Here is an 18,809-nt window from a genome sequence, read left to right as displayed (position 1 = left end):
GTGTTTTTATGGGAAATATTAAACAAAAGTGGAAAAAAAATGTTTCCTTGTAAGTTGTGTATGCTGTTCACCCTGACCCCTTCAGTTCAACACAGTTTTGTTTTCACTCTAATACCTTCTTGTGCGCCGCCATCATGGTATACCTGCCCACTACTGTACGTAAATATGCACTGTCTTACTCCAAATGGTAATAAAAGTGGCTAAAGTGGGTCTCAAGTGTTGTTGGTGTTTTTTTTGTTGTTGTTGTATGTTTTATAAACATGAAAAACCCGAAGTTTTCGCACCGAGATAAAGAAACACCAACATGACTGATCATCATGTCAACTGTGACGTGTTATTGTGCCCTTCTGCACGTCCCGGCTGCGTTTATCAGGCTGTGTCTCCTGGCTTGTGTTTCACTCATCTCATCATCAGATTTGCTGACCTAAAAATATTTAGATATCCTTGATTTAAGCAAAAACACCCACGCCTTATCAAAGTGACGCTATGACACTGATGAGTATAAAGGAGAGGAGCAGAGTGCTGACCTGCTTTCTGAAGGGGGACAGCAGCAGGAGGACACAGAATGGCAATGGAGATATCAATAGTCAGTGTTGGAGCTGTATTCCTGCTTGTGCTGCTGTTATTGGTGCTGATGTTAGAGAAGAGAGACGCTTATATACAGGAAAAAGACAAAGCAAGTAAGTCTGTAGGTAAATATGTAATTGTTGTCTTAATGTTTTCTACATGTGGTCATGTTGTCTGTGGGTTTCTATCTCACCTTTGTGTTTACTAACTCTGTGTAGGAGCTGAATCTGGATTTTGGCACCATCTGTATCAGCTTCTTCCCCGTTCCTCATCTCCCTCCCTCCCAGGCCCCTCCTGCCACTTCCTTCTTGGCAACATGTTGGAGTTGACACATGATCACCTACCAATTCATCTGACCAGCCTGGCCCAACGCTATGGAGCCATTTACCGCCTGAAATGTGGAAACACAAGTAATCATGCATTCATGGATTATACACACTCCCAAAACATAAATAGCTGACATAACGCTGAGCACGTCATCTAAAGTTTTATAAGAGCAAGCTTTTTAACCATGGGCGTCAATTGGGTATGGCAACATATGGCAGCTGCCACACCTTGGCTCCAGGGGAAAATGTAAATGTTCGTTTTTCTTTTTTTCTTTTAATTAATTTATGGAATTACTCTGTGTCAATTTGTATTGATTATTCTATTATTTAATGCATATAAATGAACTACAAATGAAATTCTGAACAACACAATCAATTGATCTATGATGAAATGTGGTATCTCCCAGCCTCCCCTCCCTCCCGCGAGATGACGGAGCCTGGAGGTCAAAGCTGATGTTCTTAGCGGGATTTGTTGTTTGCTAATTAATGTAAAATACGAAAAGAAAGCAGAAAACTTTAAATTTATTTATCACCAAAAAAAAGGTGATGATGGGTCCAATGTTGCCCCAGCGGCGGAGGAAGGAGGACCAGGAAGTGAAGGTTGTTAACGAGGCTGTCCACTTCAGCACCTCCGCCGCTAATGCTAATGCTAATGCTAACAGGGAGACGGAGACGAGTCCATTGTTATGTTAGCGGCTATGTGAGTGAGACTGCATTTGCACACAGATAAGCTACATAGCAGACTTTTGTGGTGATTATTGTATATTTATAGATTTATTGATACTGTAGTCATGTGACTATATTGACCCTGCCATACCTCAGCTTTGGCTGAATTGACGCCGCTGTTTTTAACCACAAACTTTCATGTCTATTGTGTTTTTAAGCCATGGTGGTGCTTAATAGTAGCGAAGTCATAAGAGAAGCATTGGTGAAGAAATGGTCTGACTTTGCGGGGAGACCAATTTCATACACAGGTAAAGAACTTTTTCATTCCTGCCCTGATTTACACAATTATTGTACGTCCACGTGAACCGTCTTTTCTCACAACAGGTGATATTGTTTCCGGGGGAGGGCGTAACATCTCTCTGGGGGATTACACTGAGGAGTGGAGGGCCCATCGTCGCCTCGTCCACAGCGCCCTGCAGCGTTGCTGCCAGCAGTCTTTGCACGGCGTGATTGAGCGACAGGCCACGCATCTGAAAAGGGTACAGAAAACAAGGAAGGGCTCCAGAGAGCGAAGCAAATGTTGGGGTGTTTCCAATGTCATCACATCACCCGATAAAGAAAGGTTTGTTTACTGCTTAGGTTTTGAGCGGCTATCAAGGCAGCGCTGTCGATCTCGCAGAAGATTTCACCGTGGCAGCCAGCAATGTCATCACCACTTTGGCCTTTGGCAGAGAAGTGAGTGATCTTTTCTCCAGCCGTTTATTTTGTGCCTCTGAGTACTGGAGACGGTTTGTAAAATCGACATCAATGAACAGCTGTGGTTGTGCCAGAATAGTACTCGGTTGCTTGTTTAAGTTGGGAAGTGGTCAAGGTCACAGTTTATGTTTCCCTTTTTAGAGGCTTGTATTGCACAAGTGTGGTTAAAAAAAAAAAAATTAAAAAAAAAACTCTATTCTATTAATTGCAGTATTTTGTTTTTACTGTAGTATGATAAGAGTTCATCAGAGCTGCAGCAGCTGCACAGCTGTCTGAATGAGATTGTCGCTCTGTGGGGCTCCTCGTGGATTTCTGCACTGGACTCCTTTCCGCTATTGAGAGTCAGTATATATTTACTATTGTGGCTGTCACATGATATGAAATCATACTTCACATGTTACATCATCTGCTCTCTCAAAGAAATTACCCAATCCCGTGTTCGCTCGTCTGCTCAAAGAGGTGGCCAGGAGGGACGAAATTATAAAACAACACCTCGACAATTATAAGGTTAGCCGTGTTAAATGAATGTTTTGTAACACAGGTCATTGAGATGTTGGGTTTTTTGCTCACTTGTTCAGATCAGGGGACGAATAAATAACTTGTACTCAGTTTTTTGAGCACTTTTTTTGTTATTCTTGTAGTCACAAGACAAAAAAAACGAGGATGCCATCACAGGAACTCTCCTCCAAGGCATTGAGAAACATCCCTACGCAGAACACAAAGAGGTAGAAGAGACACTCAACATCAGGAGAGATGGATTGGGATTTGTGATTTTGCTCAACACGGTGAGAAATAAAACTGAAGATGAAAAACTCAAGTTCACATCCTCTTATCTGCAGCTCCTGACAGATGTTCACGTTCATATGGCGACTGTGGACCTTGTTATTGGGGGAACAGAGACCACAGCGGCCTGGCTGAACTGGACAGTGGCCTTCCTGTTGCACAGACCTGAGGTGATTTATTTATTTTCTTTGTACATGGTACAACATTTCCAAACCTTGTAGTTCAACAAAACTCTCTCTTCTCTCATATTTTATCATTCAGGTACAAACCAGGGTGTATGAAGAGATGTGCACAGTATTAGAGGAACGTTATCCCAAGTACAGTGACAAACACAGACTTCCCGTGCTGTGCTCCCTGATAAGTGAGGTGCTCAGACTCAGGCCGGTTGCTCCTTTGGCGGTGCCACACAGAGCCATCAGAGACAGCAGGTCAGCTGAGCCTCCGAGACTAAATGTGATTGAGAGCATTTCTTTTATCGGTAAAAGCTTGTGTGTTTTAGTTTTTCACTGATACGGACTAGTCCAGTATAAACAAGTGTTGAAATCCTCCACAGATTCCTCTGAAAGTCTAATACTTTGAGTTAAAGGTGGGGTCTGTGATGTTTTCAGGAGCATTTTTTATCATATTGTCTGAAAACCTCCTCACGACCCCATTGCACCCACTAAAATAGAATGTTTGGAAAAAAAACGAAATATTTTAGTCCATTGTAGAGGGTGTAGCAAGAGGAAATGTCTGACCAATAGAAGTAATGATGAGAGTGACTTCTATTGGATTCTGACACGCCAATCAACCGTCAGCCCCCCTCACCCCTCCACCCTGCGCGTTCACAGACTCGTGACTCGTTCATGTGTTTTGAAGGTGTGGTTTCGAGGTGTGGGCTGAAGGGAGAGGCAAGGTTGTGTATTTTCAAAAATATAGCTGGCAGGAACCGTTTTTCCAAGATCTCAGACCCCACCTTTAAGCCTGGAAAAAATATGCTATATTTAGCATATGATTTGATAGTATAAAGTCAACTTTGCATAATGTAAAATTGCATAACCCTCACTCTTGTACAGTATTGCAGGTTATTTCATCCCAAAGAATACAGTCGTCATTCCCAACCTTTTTGGAGCTCATCACGATCCTGCTGTTTGGTCTGAGCCATACAGCTTCAAACCAGGTACTGGTTTCATCGCTGGTTAAAAGTGTGTTCCTGTCACTTAGCTCAGCAGCTTTGGAAATAAAGTCGCCTCTCTCTCTCTCTCTCTCTCTCTCTCTCTATTAGAGCGTTTTCTGGAGGGAGGAGGAGGCTCCACCCGCACCCTGGTGCCTTTTGGAGGGGGGGCCCGGCTCTGCCTGGGAGAGTCTGTCGCCAAAATGGAGCTCTTTCTGTTCATTGCGTACTTGCTGAGAGATTTTCAGTTCTTCCCTCCTGAGAATGAGGCCTCCCTTCCTGATCTGAGAGGGGTTGCCAGTGTTGTACTTAAAGTCAAAGCCTACAAAGTTATAGCGCGTCCCAGACCTATGACTGATCCTTGAGCTAAGTGGGAGTGGTGCTTACTTGTTACTCATATGTCACATATTAGTTGGGCAATTAAATCTTTGTCAAAGGTATATTCTTCTTCTTCTTCTTCTCCTCCTCCTTTCAATTTCTCCTGGATCTGGTTGCATTGTGGTCAGCACCTGTTGCCTCATGGCAGAAAGGTCCCAGTTTGGATCTCAGCGAGGGCCTTTGTGTTTGCACTTTCTCTCCAGGTGCTCTCGCTTCCTCTGACAGTCCAAAACAAGCATGTCAGATCACAAAAGATAAGATACGGCTGGCGCTCACTCATTCTAATGCAATTCAGTAGAGCAAACAGACGTTTCAAAATGACTCACAACTGAGTCAGGTTAATGTCGGATTAACTGGTGACTCTAAATCAACAATGTGAGCGTGCTGGTACCTGCGAGGGGCTGGCGACCAGTCCGGGGTTTAAGCTGCCACTGTGATCCGTAATCCTGAAAAGGATGGCCTGGATATGAAAAATAAATCAATAAATGAATGGTTTGTTGTTGTTTTTGTTTTGTTTTATAGCGCAAAGCGATTGTGAGGTCTGACTTTTTCTGGATGAACGATTTTGTGACGCAAATGTATTACTCTTCTGAACGCATGTTGTTTTGAGAAGCAAAACGCTTTATTTTTGAGGCCTCAGCCAACTAGCCGGACTACCTTCATCAACGCCAAAACTCAGCTGGAACTCGGCTCACAGGACGCAGCAGAGGGTAAGTCAAATTTAATAAATGATATTGCTAATATGGGATGTCATATACCTTCATGTCAAAACAGGTGAACTATCCCTTTAATATGAATAAATAAGAGGATAGGAGGGTGAGTAGCACGTTTGGTAACCTTTTTGACTTAGCAACCTTGTTTTTGAAGTGTTTTACAGAGTATTTTATGATACTAAGAGCATACGTAAATATGGCCTCCAACAGACAGATAGATAGATACTTTATTTACACGGGACTATGCAGGCCTGTCCCTGAATCAGTCTGAACCTTGTTTCTGGATATTACTGCAATCTGAAACTGTGTGTGCGGAGTCTGCATGTTTGCCAGCGTGGTTTCTCTCCAGCTACTCCACCTTGCCACATTTCAAAACCATGCGCGCATCTGGGATCAGTTCAAGCCTCCCCAGCAACCCTGAATGAGATAAAGCAGGTATGGAAAATTGATGCGTGGATGGATGGATCTGACAGCACCACCCAGTGTACAGGTTCTGAACTTGCTTGATAGACCCCTCTTGACTCTGCACTGGCCTACAGTGGCAGTGCCACAGCCTTTGGTTGCTGAATGCTGTTTGGTGTCCTAATGAGCTAGATTAGCTGCATATGTGAAGATGTGAATAAAACAAAGGCCCCGATGGAACCTGTTGTTCTCATTGTTACGGTGTGTAAAAGTACCTCGTAAAAATGAATTTCCTTCATTACTAGCCATGCGATGATAGATGGAAAAGATCAAATTAAATAAGAACATTACATTTACACAAATATTTCACAGAAAGGGAAAAAAAATAATATTACACAACACCTAAAGCACTTTACAGTTATTTTAAGAGGCGGGAGTGCTTCTTGTCATGTACAGAAGGTGTCACAATGTCATTTCCTGAACAATCTGTTTTTGGCTAACCGTTGCCATCCAAATATTAAGCAATAAGCAAGAAAAATCCACCAGAAGACGTCTCTTAGCTGAAGGATGAGTTCTCTGTCGTTGTATGGACTCTGTATCGTTTTATCTCTTACATGGACAGAAGCTGGACTTATTTCGACTGGTAAATATGAAAATAAATGACAGATATATATCAGCACTAGAAATCTATTGAAACTGTATCTATGGATACGCCGTTCTGTACTCTCTGACCTTTTCTAACTGCTGTTAAAGGATACATGTTGCTCTCTTGCACTAATTTGTCTGAACATTTTGCGAGCTTTCACTATTCTGGTACACTACAAAATACATCTGGGAATAAAAACAATAATCACATCAACTGTGATTATGAATAAATAAGTTAACTGAATTGTTCAGACAGTCCTGATGGAGGATCAACACCGTCTCCTGCCTTATAGTGAGTGTTGCTGTAGAAAAGAGGTTTTGAGGTTGGGGAACGGCTTCTCCAGGGGGGCTTCAAAGATCTCCAAAAGTTTTGGGAGGGGCTCAGTGAAAAAGAAGTGATAAGATACTATGTTATCTATTTCATTATATCTCACAAATGAAAGGCCTATTTATGTTTGATGGGGTCAGCTTTGGGTGAACTTTATAGTTTCCCCTACTTTGCAAGAAGAAGAAACTAATACATCTCTTGCAAAATGTATTTAGTGTTGTCTCAATATCAAACCACTTTATTCAGCTATCATGGTACGCTAGCTAAGTGTCTATAGAAGCATTTGAACTTAAAGGAAGGGAAGATAAGCAGGCCCACCACTTTAAAACCTGTTGCTTTAGAAAACTGTGCACAAGTTTTATTTACTGGAATAAGAATGAAAGTTTAATGGATTGTTTTATATATACTGTATATTCATAACAGATCATTTGATGATGTTTGCCATACAAGGAGACAGGATTACTTTGCCGTGTGGTTTACCTTCAATTAAATCCTGTTCCTCTATCAAATGGAACAAAGTGGACCAACATGGGTTTTTCGAGGAGGTGAAAGCTGGAAAAGATCCTAAAGATAACTATCATCTACTAAATGATTGCTCTCTAGAGATCTCTCACCTGGTACATAACAATGCATATCTCTACTCTTGTGATAATGGAACAGTCAACTCAAATGTTTCACTTCACATTCTTGAAAGTAAGTAGTATTGTGGTTACGCTTCATACAGTTTTTACAGTGAACAACTGGTTAAAAAAAAGTCAAACTTTTGTTTCTTTACTCAACAGTTAATGAGAAACAACAGCCTAGTGAGGGCACTATAGAGCTTCACTGTTCGCTCAACATGTTTGGAGGACTTCAGTACTGTAAGAACAACATGGGGATACATATCAATTGGACTTCTCAGGATGATACACCAATTAATGGAGACAGATTTAGATTTGAGAATCCATCTGTTTGCTTCTCAAAGCTGATCATCACTAAGAAACCAACAGACCATCGCAGAAAATGGAAATGCCACGTAGCTCAAAATGACGAGATTAAAGCGGACATCAGTGCCACCACAACAGTAAAAGGTACTTAAACAGTCCAGTCAAAGGAAAGTTGTCGTTTAGCGAGTAAAAGTATAACCAGTATGTTTCCCTTTTCTCCCCAGATGGAGTAGAGGAAGTGTTTGTTGCAGTGGGTGAGTCAGTGTCACTCACTTGTAGCAACACTTCCTCTCTCAGTTTTGGAGGCCGCATAATGCGGGCTGTGGAGACAAACCCACCGACGGATATATCACCTGACAGTAACCAAATAAAGACAGTTCATGTGAATACAGACACATCATTAGTCATCAATAAACTGAGTCCTCTGCATGCCAGAGACTACCAGTGTGCAGAGTCCACTGCTCAGCAAGAAGTCCCAACTAAAATCAGACTGCATATCCTCGATGGTAAGTGTTAACACTCCAAAACAGGAGCTTAGACTCTCTCAAAGACCTCTGTATGTTTCATCTCTCATCTTTCTGGCTCCACAGTTACTGCAGAGGCTGGGCCAAGTGGAGAAAATCTCACGTTGACCTGTGTGCTTACCTGTGCTAAAGAATGCGAAGAAGACTTCAATTTAACTTGGTCAGGAACAAAAAAAGAGCAAATTAGCAGGCAGAGCGGATTAATGACTGTCAGCAACACCTTGAAGAGGGTGCTATTTCTCCCAGTTTGGCCGAGGAGCTCAGATGAAATAGCCTGCACTGTGCGCAGAGAGGGCGCACTGATGGCATCGAAGAAGTGGCGCTCTCCTAACTGTACGTATGCGTAGCTGCCTTTTCTCCCAAATAAAACCTTCATGTAAGACTACTTGCTCTCCATTTTCACATCAACAGAATGAAATTCAAAGACTTTAATCTCCTCAGCTCTGCCAGCACCCGCCTGGTTAGGCATCCCACTAGGCCTCCTGATATGTGCAGCCGCGGTAGTACTCTACATGCACATGAAGAAGAAGCACAACAAGGATGCAGGTACTGAATCTGGTCAAGGAAACATCCTCCAAACCGCATCCCCTGAATAATAACAAGTATGGCTCTATGACAATTGCAGCAAATTACTAATGTTTTTCCAACTCTCTTTACGCAGCGAATGAACAATCTGGCATCGCAATGGTAAGTGGAACATTTGCATTTCATTTATGTCAGACTCATCTGTTGTAATATGCTCAAATCTCTATTGTTCTTCTCACAGGATCATGTTTATGATGTCATTCAGGATGAGGAACAACAAGAGCAGAGGCAATTCAAAAGAGAAGCGGTCGCCGCGGCTGATGGGTTTTATGATTTATTACAGCCTGCAAACTCGAGCTAAATAAAGCGTGCTCTTTGTCTTAGTTTTAACCCCGAACATGCTTTGAGTGATCCATACACTAAAAAACATTGGTTGCAAACTCTGTTTTAAATGAGAACATTAGAATCAGCAATTGGTGATGGTTCATCTTTTGCCATGATTATGCATCACATCACACCAATCTGTAACCAACTGGAAAAGAGATTTTATTGAAAGATTACATTGTAAATGGCACCGTTGATTATTAGATCCATGAATACAAACAAGATGGTAGAGGTGAGATTACATCTTGCAGAAATGACACAGAATAGACAGCAGGGACGGAGAAAAGTCATCTTGTTTTCCATGAATAATTGACTACAATTGAACTGCAACAAAGGAGAAAGCATTGTTTTTTTGGTGAATATGAATAGGATTGAAACCTAATTTCATCATAGCAATGTGATTTTCTTTTGTTGTTGCAATACTTACAAGTCAACATGTTTTCCTCTGAGCAATAGTACAGACTGTTGGCACGGTCTGCTGATTCTGTGAGATGTAAAAAGTTCCAAATGAGGGGATGAACAAAACAGAAGGAATCATATCGTGAAGTATTGGTATTATACATGGCATGACACTGCCAGCACCATGCTTCACTGTGAAGATGTGGTACTTGGCACAGTGGGAGATATTGTAGGCTTTGAGGCATTTGACAATAAGCATTCATACAGTATGCACTGAGGCCATGTGTGACTTGGTTTGCACAGAGGTGGACTTGAATGAATCATGTGTCTTTTAAAGGTGATTGGCAGCATATCCATACAACACTTAAAGTTTGTTTTTCTTCATTCTTGTTCCTCTGTTAAGTTCACTTCACTCTGTCCATTACTTAAGAAACCACAAACATGTACATTGAAACGGCAGGTTGTATTTAAACAAAATAGGAAAAAGGGGATTCGCCAAGAGGGGTGAAGGCTTTTGCAAATGAAGACATAAGCTGGCACTCACGCTTCGAACATGGAAGAGACAGATCTTCGTAACCGCCCATGGACACTGTAAGACAAATCAGATTAAGAAAATATGAGGTCATCTGTCTCCACACTGGGTCAGTACAATGGCTGAACAAGCTTCAGACAGATCCAACCTTCAGTTTGCCTCTGTGGCTGCTGTGTGACGCTCTGTGTTTTACATCTGCGGTAAATGAACAACCCTGCCAGTGCGGCAAGTATAAGGCTCATACTAACGACTAAGGCCACAGCTGGAATCAAAGGTTTGCCGCTCTCTTCCTCCAAAGTAGTCGGCACAGTTTCACTGACTGTCAGGGCTGAGAAAGACATTAGACAAAGACATGAGAACATCCCGATGAAAAATGGATCATTGCATAAATGTATGTGAAACATCAGCCGACCTTCCTCAGTGTTTGTGACGGTTGGAACTGGAGAAGTTGTGGCCTCAGAAGTACTCATTTCTTCATTATGCAAAGCAGAACAAATCATAAGAATTAGGCGTATAATCATGTGTTGTTAGCGATGGAGCAAAAAAAGATATCAAATATCAGACCTTGGACATGTAGATTGATGTCAGAGCAGTGCGTAGTTTCTCCAAGCATGTAATAACATCTGTACCAGCCACTGTCACTGACAGCCACAGGCTGGATAGCCAAGAAAGGGACGTTCATTTGAACTCGTTCACTGTCAATAGGTTCATCTTTGTCTCCTTTCAGCATTACCCAAGAGACACTGGAAAGCTCTTGCCGCCCTGATGTTGCATTCGCTTGGCACATGAGTTTAACGAGTCCACCGGGTGCTGCCTTTACTGATTGAAGGGTTTTACAGTCTGAAAGATTTTTAGAGAACGTGCGATAAAGAAGGGAGATCTTTCTGTAGAATAATAAATACAAAAAGTAGTTTTTACCTTTTATCTTCAAAGATATGTTTCGGTGCTGAACAATCTCCCATCCTTCCCAGATTTCAAAGCCGTACCACCCGGCGTCAGATTTTTGCAGGTTTTTCAGGAAAAGGCATGTTTTCCCATCTTCATTTGTTCCCAGTTTCACACGTTTGTCATCCCGTGATTTCTTTGGCCACTCAAACATGACCCTCGTCGTGCCTGTGGCATCTGTGGCATACTTTATCAATCTGCCTCTGCTGGAGCTCTTCAGATCCATCGCGTTTGAGTCCAAACAAAACAGAGCCACATCTTCCTGTTTAGATGCTGACAGAATCGTACCTATAGAAACCATTTCAGATGAATGACAAAACATAAAGATAAAATCTAACCAACGGAAAGGGGACATAACGTGCATCAGGTGTTAGGATAGTTTACTCTAAGCTAAAGCATTCAACAGTAAACATTACGAGATTTTTATTGTATTCCGATTTATTCATTCATATATTTTCTTTGCTTTGGTTCTGGTATAAATGATTAACATTACATCACAGAACAGAAGTGGCACCGAATACATTATTTATCTAAAGCATGAAAAAATGATACTATATTTATCTTGTTTGCTGATAAGAAAATTCTGATGAGAAAATGATTGTGTGGCAAACTCACCTCTGCATTCCACTACGACTGTAACTAGAATTAACAAATGAAGAGCCGGAAAATAGGACTGTGCCATTTTCTGTGTAATGAAGCAACTTCTGAGACAACAGAGTATCACCTTCCACATCTTTCATTTCAACCTATTTTCTCAGTTCCTCAAGGTGCACAGTCAAACAGTTTTTTTTTTTTTCTTTCACTTAGTTATGTGACCAACTGTGCCACCATGTGGCAAGAACAAAAAAAAGTGCATGGGCCTCATCACTGAGCCTGACTGAGCACAACTGTGAAGGTGTTCAAGGGGTGACGGAGCAGCATTTATTTCTCTCTCACAGCCACCACTGAGGTGTCCTTTAGCAAAGCATTTATCTTCCACATGCTTTTAAAGCATGTTATTTACATTATTTGTTCAGACTCTTTCTCTCTCTCTCAATTTGCCTTCATTTGATGGGTACAGTTGAGCGTGGAAAGAGACGGGGCAACAAATGGCTGTGGGACAGACTTAAACCTGGGCGGGCTGCAGTGGTGCTTTAAAATTAAAAAAAAATAAATAAATTTTGCTGTATTAATCTTATTTCCTTAATTGGTGAGTTTATGTTGAACTTCAGCACGCAGCAGTTCGAGCTGCTCTCTTCCGCCCTGTCTGGTGACACGCTGTAAAAGTGTGAATTTTGATTGTTGCAACACACAGTTGACCTCTACCACTCCCCTAAATGCAGTACAGGAACCTCACCAGTAAAACCGAGACTCTGTCGCTTTACTTCCTCTTCTGTCTCGATTTACAGAAACAGCATCAGAGTTGTTGTCAGTGTTAGTTTCACATTTTCCCAGTTCTGTTCACAGAAATGGACAACAGGGCTCAAGGTTAGTTCGCCCTTTTCTGTCACACTTGTCGTGCTGAAGACAACTAACTGAGCTTTGCTTTCTGTGCTTTTGAAAGATCACTTGTGAGAGCTCTGTTTTATGGGTTTTTGTTGCTAATTGCTGGTTTTCTCGCAGGGGGGAAAGCATACGGTCTTCTGAAATCTCAACAGGAGGAAAAACTGAACTCTACCAATGAGGTGAGTTAGAATGATAATGTTTTTTTGTTTTTTTGCCAAAATCATTTGGTTATGGTGGCTAAACACAAACACATAAGACCTGTGTGATACTGACAATAAGGTGTCGGCTTTTTATTTGTCCCATTGTTAGGCTTTTCTTTCAGATCCAAAGTATGCAGAAGAGGAAGATCTGGCCTCAAAGCTTGAAATGTTTAAAAGTGAGTACTCAGTAATTACAAGTGACTTCCTTGTTCATCGTTTCATTATTAAGTGTAATTCCCCACTGGTTTGTGTTTCAGAGAAATATATGGAATTTGATCTAAATGACAAAGGAGATATAGGTAAAAGTACATCAGAGTTTGACATATCTTAAGCATCTGTATGAAACCTTGTTTTAGTGACTCATTGCTGACAGGCTGTCCTCAAAGATTACATGTAACACCCGTTATTTATCTTCTCTGTGTCAACCAAAAATCTTAAAGATATGATGGGGTTAAAACTAATGCTGGAAAAACTTGGATTGGCCAAAACTCACCTGGAGCTGAAAAAGATGATGTCAGAGGTGGCTGGAAGTGCATCAAAAGACACAATCAGCTATAGTGACTTCCTGAATATGATGCTGGGGAAAAGGAATGCAATTCTAAAGCTGTGAGTATGAAACACGTGATAATTCAGTGAATAGTGGGAGGATTAAAGTTGAGTTGTGGTCGTTTAGGTGTGAAGGAATGTCAAGTTCCCAAATAACCCCCCAAAAAAGGGTAACACAAAAAGAAAATGTCGGAATGTCGTGGAAAGTAGCTAACATTGTGTTCTTTATTTAAGGATCTTGATGTTTGAAGGAATGGGAAAGGAGCAGGAACAGAAAGAGGCTGGACCACCTTGCCGCAAAACCTTTTCAGACCTGCCCTGAATGATGTCTCCATCCCAGCTGACATTATCTGTCATCCTGCTCTTTGTGGGATTTTTTTTCTAAATCACCCTTGTTTGCTAAGAACAAAAAGTGTCCATCCTTTAAGGCTTTTGTAAAAAGTGAATTATTTCATGAAATACTGGAAACCACCAACATCTTGTATTTCATCAGCTGCCTGGTTAAATGCAAAACCTTGCATAATTGCGGATTATGTCAAAACAGCCAAACACTGCTAAAAACTTGTAAAAATTTGATGTATTTTAACATATTTGATATCTATAAATATAAGATGTTGGCCAATTAGTTTACAAAAAATGTGGCAACATTACAGATTCACACACCTTCTGTTTCTATAATTTTGTTAGAACTGCATTAAAACCAAATATGAAAAGTGTGCCGTGTTGTGTCTTCAGTTGAACGAGACGTGAACTCGTTTCCGGTCACAGTTGGAGAATGCGTCATCGGGAACTTTGTTTTGAAAGCTGTCTGACCGGAAGTTGTACGTCTCAAGTGAGAGAGGACAAACTAGCGAAGCTTGCAAGTTGATGTGTATATGAGGGGTGAGTAAAAGCAAATGCTTTTTAACAGTTATATACACGCAGTCGACGGTGTTTTTAGTAATTATTCATGCTCTCGTGGCGCGAAAAAATGTGCACTCTCTGCACTACACCTGTCAAACATGGATGCTAGCCAGTAAGCTAACGTGTAAATGAAGAGCTAATGTAGGTGTCAGGTAAACTCAAGTTGAATCAAGAGATCGTCTACTAAAAAAAAAAAAAAAAAAACTTAAGCGTGCCAGCATCAGTTAGCTGTGGCCACGATAGAATGAAATATTTAATTATGTTATTTCACGGCTTGACAAACTAACGTAGTTGACTAGTTAGCAGGTTAGATGGTGTTAGCCGATCAGTCTGGATGTGAAGTGGTTCATTGCAGCTCTGCTGGTTTGTCAGGAGGATGAGCAGCTCAGAGGAGGTGTCCTGGATATCTTGGTTTTGTGGACTCAGAGGGAATGAATTTTTCTGTGAGGTAAGTTTCACACTTCAGCTGGCATTTAAGAAAACCGTTCAGAGTCCAGCCCCCCCCCCCCCCAAAAAAAAGTATTCTGTCATACCAAAGCACAAATTTAACCACAGTCAGCTACACCACCCAGGCTGGTGCACCTGCAACAACGCAGAGCTTTTCACAATTTACAATATAATCTCACCTTATAGGTTAAATATATTTAGGAAGAGGTATCTGCTGAAGCTGATCACATAGGAGGATTTCCAGCTTTTCTCAGTTTTGGAGGCTGCGCTGTCGAGATGTGGTAATTAGTTTTGGATGTTATTTGTGTTTTAAATCCTGACGTCTGAATGACCATCTCAAACTAGCTTTGGTCATACAGTTTGTCTTTTACACCAACATCAGCCTTAAGCACTGGTTTGTCTGGAACATTAGCCCTCACACGATCCCATTTCTAATTTTAACTCCCTACTTTCTTCACTAGCAGCGTCTTAACTAATCCTTTTAATCTCTTGTGTAATGTTTCCTCATCAGCGTGCGGTACTGATCTGCTGCTGCGGCACCAGTAATTAATGCCTTTTAATAGAGTTTGACCCTCCTCTGCTGCTGTGTTACAGGTTGACGAAGACTACATACAGGACAAGTTTAACCTAACGGGTCTGAATGAGCAGGTGCCTCACTATCGCCAGGCTCTGGACATGATTCTGGACCTGGAGCCAGGTGATGTCATCGCGCAGCCAGCACTCGTTGCTTTGGAACGGATCAGCGCTGATTATTCCCACTGCCTAAATCGCTTTTTTCTTTTTGTGTTTTATAGATGAGGAGATCGAGGATAACCCGAACCAGAGCGACCTGATAGAGCAGGCGGCAGAGATGCTGTATGGACTTATACATGCACGCTACATTCTGACAAACAGAGGCATTGCACAAATGGTGGGCGGCTGCGTGGTAATTTCTGAGTTCTACAAGCTCTGTGGCTATATAATCTGCAATAACCTCTGTGGGGTTTTTTTGTAGTTGGAAAAATATCAACAAGGGGATTTTGGCTATTGTCCCAGAGTCTATTGTGAGAATCAGCCAATGCTTCCTATTGGTAAGTATGACTCTCAACAAATTGTCTTTCAGTCTATTGTGATAAAACTTCTTAAAAGTTTTTTGGGGTTTTTTTCCCCCCTGACTGATCTAGGTTTGTCAGACATCCCAGGAGAAGCCATGGTGAAGCTTTATTGTCCAAAGTGCATGGACGTTTACACCCCCAAGTCCTCCAGACACCACCACACGGACGGAGCCTATTTTGGCACGGGGTTCCCTCACATGCTGTTCATGGTGCACCCAGAGTATCGGCCAAAACGGCCAGCCAACCAGTTTGTGCCAAGGTTTGTTCAAATGTTATTTATTGTTCTCAATGACATCCTGCTTTGGTCTGTGGAAAGCTTAGTCTTCAGTCTGCACCTTGCGGCGTTGTACCAAACTTTCCCTCGTTTCCAAAGTCAGTGACCTCAGAACAACTGTTTGTTTGTTTGTTCTTTTTCAGGCTATACGGCTTCAAAATCCACCCAATGGCTTATCAACTCCAACTTCAGGCTGCGTCAAGTTTCAAAAGCCCAGTGAAGACGATTCGCTAAAGCAAAACTTTGACAAAGACTCAAAAATGGTATTGTTTACGACGATTATCGAAGCAGCATATTAAAGACTCCCGATAAGTCACTGTACAGTTATCCAAACCCACCTGTGTTCACACTTTTGACTTGAGCTACTCCCTCAGGCCGTTACATTTGAGCAAATGTGTTCTGTTTTTAAACACGTTCGGCTGCTTCTCACGACATGGTATTTCATCCTTATAAGACGTCAGTAGTCTTTCCACCAACCATAAAATATGAATTTAACTCTTGTGGAGGCCACAGTTTGCTGTTTTGGCTCCATTGAAGGCAGTTGAATGTATGAGGAAATCTCGCCACCAGCCCCCAGACTCATTTGCCTTATCAGTGACTGTCAAGACTTGTAACAGTTCAGCTGTGTTCAATCTGTCTAATGTTGTGCTACGTAGGAGATGTTGGAATGTGCTTAGATTTTGTTGTGGCACAGAGACTAGACATAGAAAGCAGTGGACTTGGCTCAATGTGGACCTTTGCTCGATGTTGTTACTTTGACATGTAGTGGCTGTATTCACGACTCTGAACAGTTTCCCAATAATTCCGTGTTTGTATCATCTCTGCATCAACAAGAATGACATTAAATATTTATTTCTTACCAATAAAAAACACCTCATTTTTCACGTGTCATGCGTTTTCGCACAAACAGCCCGACAAAATGCAAAGTAAATGCATATTTTTTTTATTTTCTCGTAAAAAGACAGGGATAAAGTCACAAAGCAACGATATTTTCTTCATCTAAAAACTAATCGTCCTTCATGTGAAACGCTACTTTGTCGCTACATTATCTATGGCTTCTGTGTGCGGTTTAAAAAAAAAAAAAAAAGGAAAAAGTTTGCTAACAAACGGGTAGACCTAAAACAGAGTCATCCTTTTGTTCTCTATGGGAAAAGTACGGGGGGGAAAAACGGCGAGTGAGCGCGACCTACTCGGAAACTATGTGGGTAAGAAAGGCTTTACAAAGTGGACGATGATAAATGCAACATTTGACATCTAGAGCTTGAAGCCTGAAAAAGCTTGTGTTGAAACATCACAGTACATCAAAATCACACGAAACAGTTCCTACTTTACAAATAAATTACTGTATAGCAGAACATGTAGAAAAAAAACAAAACTGTGCTCCGGTGAGAGAAAAAGCCACAAACTGGGGCAGCTGCCTTCGTCTCTTACACATGTGGTTACTGTGACAGACAAGCCTTCATTTTTTTATTTTTTTTTCCCCCCTCTGCTTGACCTCTCTTGACCGAACATGAATGTACATTTACAATAGAGATGGATATACATATATGGAAATTCCTCATACAATCATATGGAGGTCTGCAGTCTTAAAAAGAATATCCAAAAACCTGAGATTAAAAACAGACCGAAGCAAAAGTAAAACTTCATGTTCAAAGCAATTCCGTCTACTATGATAGTGAACAACACACAGGGGTGGGTGGTGGGGGAGGGCTGGGAGGAAGCTGTCCACTGTCGCATGTAAAGTGTGAGGAGTCTGATTTTTTTATTTTATTTTTTTTTTAAAACTCGATGAGCCACAAGAGGAAACGAATAAGAACGATTCGGGGCATCGGGCAAGGACGGGTTTGAAATGGTCTCCAGTGTGGTCGTAAACACCGCAACGGTGACCTACAATTTAATCAGCAGATGGATATGAATAACTTAAAAACCTCAAATTTGTACAAATGCTATAAAAAAAATTTGAAAAAAAAAAGCACACTTCTATAAAATAGAGAAATATTTCAAAATAGATCAATTTTAAGTTCAAACTTTACAAGAATGTGTAGGCTACTGGTTCTTGGCTGGTTGGGGAACCAAAGAGTTGAGGTGTTTTTTTTTATTTTTGTACCTGAGCAGTGAACAAAGCCTAACAAACTGTCCAAATTTGAGCACAGAAATAGCTTTGTTCGCTTATCCGTGCGAGGTATGTCACTTCGTTACAAAAAAAAGGAAACGGGAAAAACCTCTCCTGAATTAAATTGACAAGTAAACAACAAAGTAAGAGCTCCCCTTGAATGTGATCTTAACGTTTTCTTCCCCCCCGAGCAGCACCAAGGGAATAAATGCTGATAAATAGTCTCTGCGCTACGGCGGAAACGGTGCGTTTGTGTAAGATAAACAATGTAAAAATCCACTAAGAAAACTATAGCATTTAAAAGCAAACAGTACTGAGATCACTCAACTGAAAAGGTTTTTAAACCAATAAATGTTCACACTAAAGCTTTACAACACCAGGATGATGTAAGCGTCTGATCAGCCCTACCCTCCTGCTGTGAGCAACTCGACTGAAGAAAACACACAGAGGATCTACAAGGATGAATCTACTCGGTTATTGTCGTTTTGGGTGCGGATTTCTTCGATCGTCCTTTTGTGCACGAATCGGAGTGGGTTCACCGCGTCCTGGATGCTGCAGTCTAACAGAGGAATGTCGGAGGCGGGGAGTCGAAGGGCCGAGGGAGGACCCGGTTACAATGCCGATGCTCCGCCGTGCTTCTCCTGCAAGACAGTCATGCATTTCGATCATTTAATCGAGTAAAATCCAAACCATATTCTCAATCAGATAGTACGAGAGAAACGTGACGACGTGAGTTGATGAGAAAACGGAGACTGGTTTTCTAACCGCTCTCTACATACAAACCTTCAGCTGGCA

The 18,809-nt window shown here is 41.5% G+C and overlaps 6 protein-coding genes across 16 annotated transcripts in view; 4 read left to right on the top strand and 2 right to left on the bottom strand.

Annotated features, from left to right (window-relative positions):
- Positions 1–565: 565 nt before the first annotated feature.
- On the top strand, positions 566–4,616 carry cyp21a2 (cytochrome P450, family 21, subfamily A, polypeptide 2). The gene is made up of 12 exons (XM_075466635.1): positions 566–692; positions 786–977; positions 1,778–1,867; positions 1,944–2,098; positions 2,199–2,294; positions 2,546–2,656; positions 2,736–2,822; positions 2,957–3,040; positions 3,155–3,268; positions 3,360–3,526; positions 4,154–4,257; positions 4,363–4,616. Exons 1-12 carry the CDS (start codon positions 566–568, stop codon positions 4,614–4,616), a joined length of 1,581 nt encoding a protein of 526 aa, XP_075322750.1.
- Positions 4,617–6,298: 1,682 nt separating this feature from the next.
- Positions 6,299–10,119, top strand: LOC142380731 (uncharacterized). The gene is made up of 8 exons (XM_075466632.1): positions 6,299–6,387; positions 7,141–7,410; positions 7,500–7,787; positions 7,868–8,149; positions 8,234–8,500; positions 8,609–8,713; positions 8,829–8,854; positions 8,934–10,119. Exons 1-8 carry the CDS (start codon positions 6,312–6,314, stop codon positions 9,051–9,053), a joined length of 1,434 nt encoding a protein of 477 aa, XP_075322747.1. The 5' UTR covers positions 6,299–6,311; the 3' UTR covers positions 9,054–10,119.
- LOC142380732 (uncharacterized) lies at positions 9,043–11,672 on the bottom strand. Its single transcript, XM_075466633.1, has 8 exons — positions 11,568–11,672; positions 10,926–11,240; positions 10,572–10,847; positions 10,420–10,479; positions 10,156–10,335; positions 10,020–10,064; positions 9,504–9,560; positions 9,043–9,400 (listed from the first exon to the last, which is right to left on the bottom strand). The coding sequence occupies exons 1-8, from the start codon at positions 11,632–11,634 to the stop codon at positions 9,390–9,392; spliced, it is 1,011 nt and encodes a 336-aa protein (XP_075322748.1). The 5' UTR covers positions 11,635–11,672; the 3' UTR covers positions 9,043–9,389.
- Positions 11,673–12,268: 596 nt separating this feature from the next.
- LOC142379925 (allograft inflammatory factor 1-like) lies at positions 12,269–13,899 on the top strand. Its single transcript, XM_075465313.1, has 6 exons — positions 12,269–12,419; positions 12,555–12,616; positions 12,747–12,813; positions 12,895–12,936; positions 13,078–13,243; positions 13,418–13,899. The coding sequence occupies exons 1-6, from the start codon at positions 12,401–12,403 to the stop codon at positions 13,503–13,505; spliced, it is 444 nt and encodes a 147-aa protein (XP_075321428.1). The 5' UTR covers positions 12,269–12,400; the 3' UTR covers positions 13,506–13,899.
- A 72-nt stretch (positions 13,900–13,971) lies between these two features.
- On the top strand, positions 13,972–16,773 carry LOC142379924 (casein kinase II subunit beta). The gene is made up of 7 exons (XM_075465311.1): positions 13,972–14,065; positions 14,459–14,534; positions 15,128–15,230; positions 15,328–15,443; positions 15,528–15,603; positions 15,697–15,886; positions 16,045–16,773. Exons 2-7 carry the CDS (start codon positions 14,463–14,465, stop codon positions 16,133–16,135), a joined length of 648 nt encoding a protein of 215 aa, XP_075321426.1. The 5' UTR covers positions 13,972–14,065; positions 14,459–14,462; the 3' UTR covers positions 16,136–16,773.
- Positions 16,774–16,823: 50 nt separating this feature from the next.
- LOC142379922 (uncharacterized) overlaps positions 16,824–18,809 on the bottom strand; it is a 31,538-nt gene continuing 29,552 nt past the window's right edge. For 9 of the 11 annotated variants that reach the window (XM_075465301.1, XM_075465300.1, XM_075465299.1 and 6 more), the window contains one exon: positions 16,824–18,655. In XM_075465301.1, the coding sequence (XP_075321416.1) occupies positions 18,626–18,655 (30 nt within the window). In that variant the 3' untranslated portion in view covers positions 16,824–18,625. The remainder of the gene's footprint in view (positions 18,656–18,809) is intronic. The other 2 variants (XM_075465308.1, XM_075465309.1) reach the window with 1 other exon arrangement.

The sequence above is a fragment of the Odontesthes bonariensis genome, chromosome 5 (genome assembly GCF_027942865.1).
Source record: "Odontesthes bonariensis isolate fOdoBon6 chromosome 5, fOdoBon6.hap1, whole genome shotgun sequence".
Taxonomy (NCBI): Eukaryota; Metazoa; Chordata; class Actinopteri; order Atheriniformes; family Atherinopsidae; genus Odontesthes; species Odontesthes bonariensis.
This window is presented reverse-complemented; position numbering and strand designations above follow the sequence as displayed.

Coding starts and splice junctions, on each gene's coding strand:
- cyp21a2 (XM_075466635.1), top strand. CDS start 566: ATGGCAATGGAGATATCAATAGTCAGTGTTGGAGCTGTATTCCTGCTT. Junction 2,823..2,956: donor AACACCTCGACAATTATAAG/GTTAGCCGTGTT, acceptor TTATTCTTGTAG/TCACAAGACAAAAAAAACGA. Junction 3,527..4,153: donor AGAGCCATCAGAGACAGCAG/GTCAGCTGAGCC, acceptor ACTCTTGTACAG/TATTGCAGGTTATTTCATCC.
- LOC142380731 (XM_075466632.1), top strand. CDS start 6,312: ATGAGTTCTCTGTCGTTGTATGGACTCTGTATCGTTTTATCTCTTACA. Junction 8,501..8,608: donor GAAGTGGCGCTCTCCTAACT/GTACGTATGCGT, acceptor TAATCTCCTCAG/CTCTGCCAGCACCCGCCTGG. Junction 8,714..8,828: donor GAAGCACAACAAGGATGCAG/GTACTGAATCTG, acceptor CTCTTTACGCAG/CGAATGAACAATCTGGCATC.
- LOC142380732 (XM_075466633.1), bottom strand. CDS start 11,634: ATGGCACAGTCCTATTTTCCGGCTCTTCATTTGTTAATTCTAGTTACA. Junction 10,848..10,925: donor CATATCTTTGAAGATAAAAG/GTAAAAACTACT, acceptor AAAATCTTTCAG/ACTGTAAAACCCTTCAATCA. Junction 10,480..10,571: donor CATCAATCTACATGTCCAAG/GTCTGATATTTG, acceptor TGCATAATGAAG/AAATGAGTACTTCTGAGGCC.
- LOC142379925 (XM_075465313.1), top strand. Junction 12,617..12,746: donor AACTGAACTCTACCAATGAG/GTGAGTTAGAAT, acceptor TCCCATTGTTAG/GCTTTTCTTTCAGATCCAAA. Junction 13,244..13,417: donor AGGAATGCAATTCTAAAGCT/GTGAGTATGAAA, acceptor TCTTTATTTAAG/GATCTTGATGTTTGAAGGAA.
- LOC142379924 (XM_075465311.1), top strand. CDS start 14,463: ATGAGCAGCTCAGAGGAGGTGTCCTGGATATCTTGGTTTTGTGGACTC. Junction 15,231..15,327: donor GATTCTGGACCTGGAGCCAG/GTGATGTCATCG, acceptor TGTGTTTTATAG/ATGAGGAGATCGAGGATAAC. Junction 15,887..16,044: donor GCCAACCAGTTTGTGCCAAG/GTTTGTTCAAAT, acceptor GTTCTTTTTCAG/GCTATACGGCTTCAAAATCC.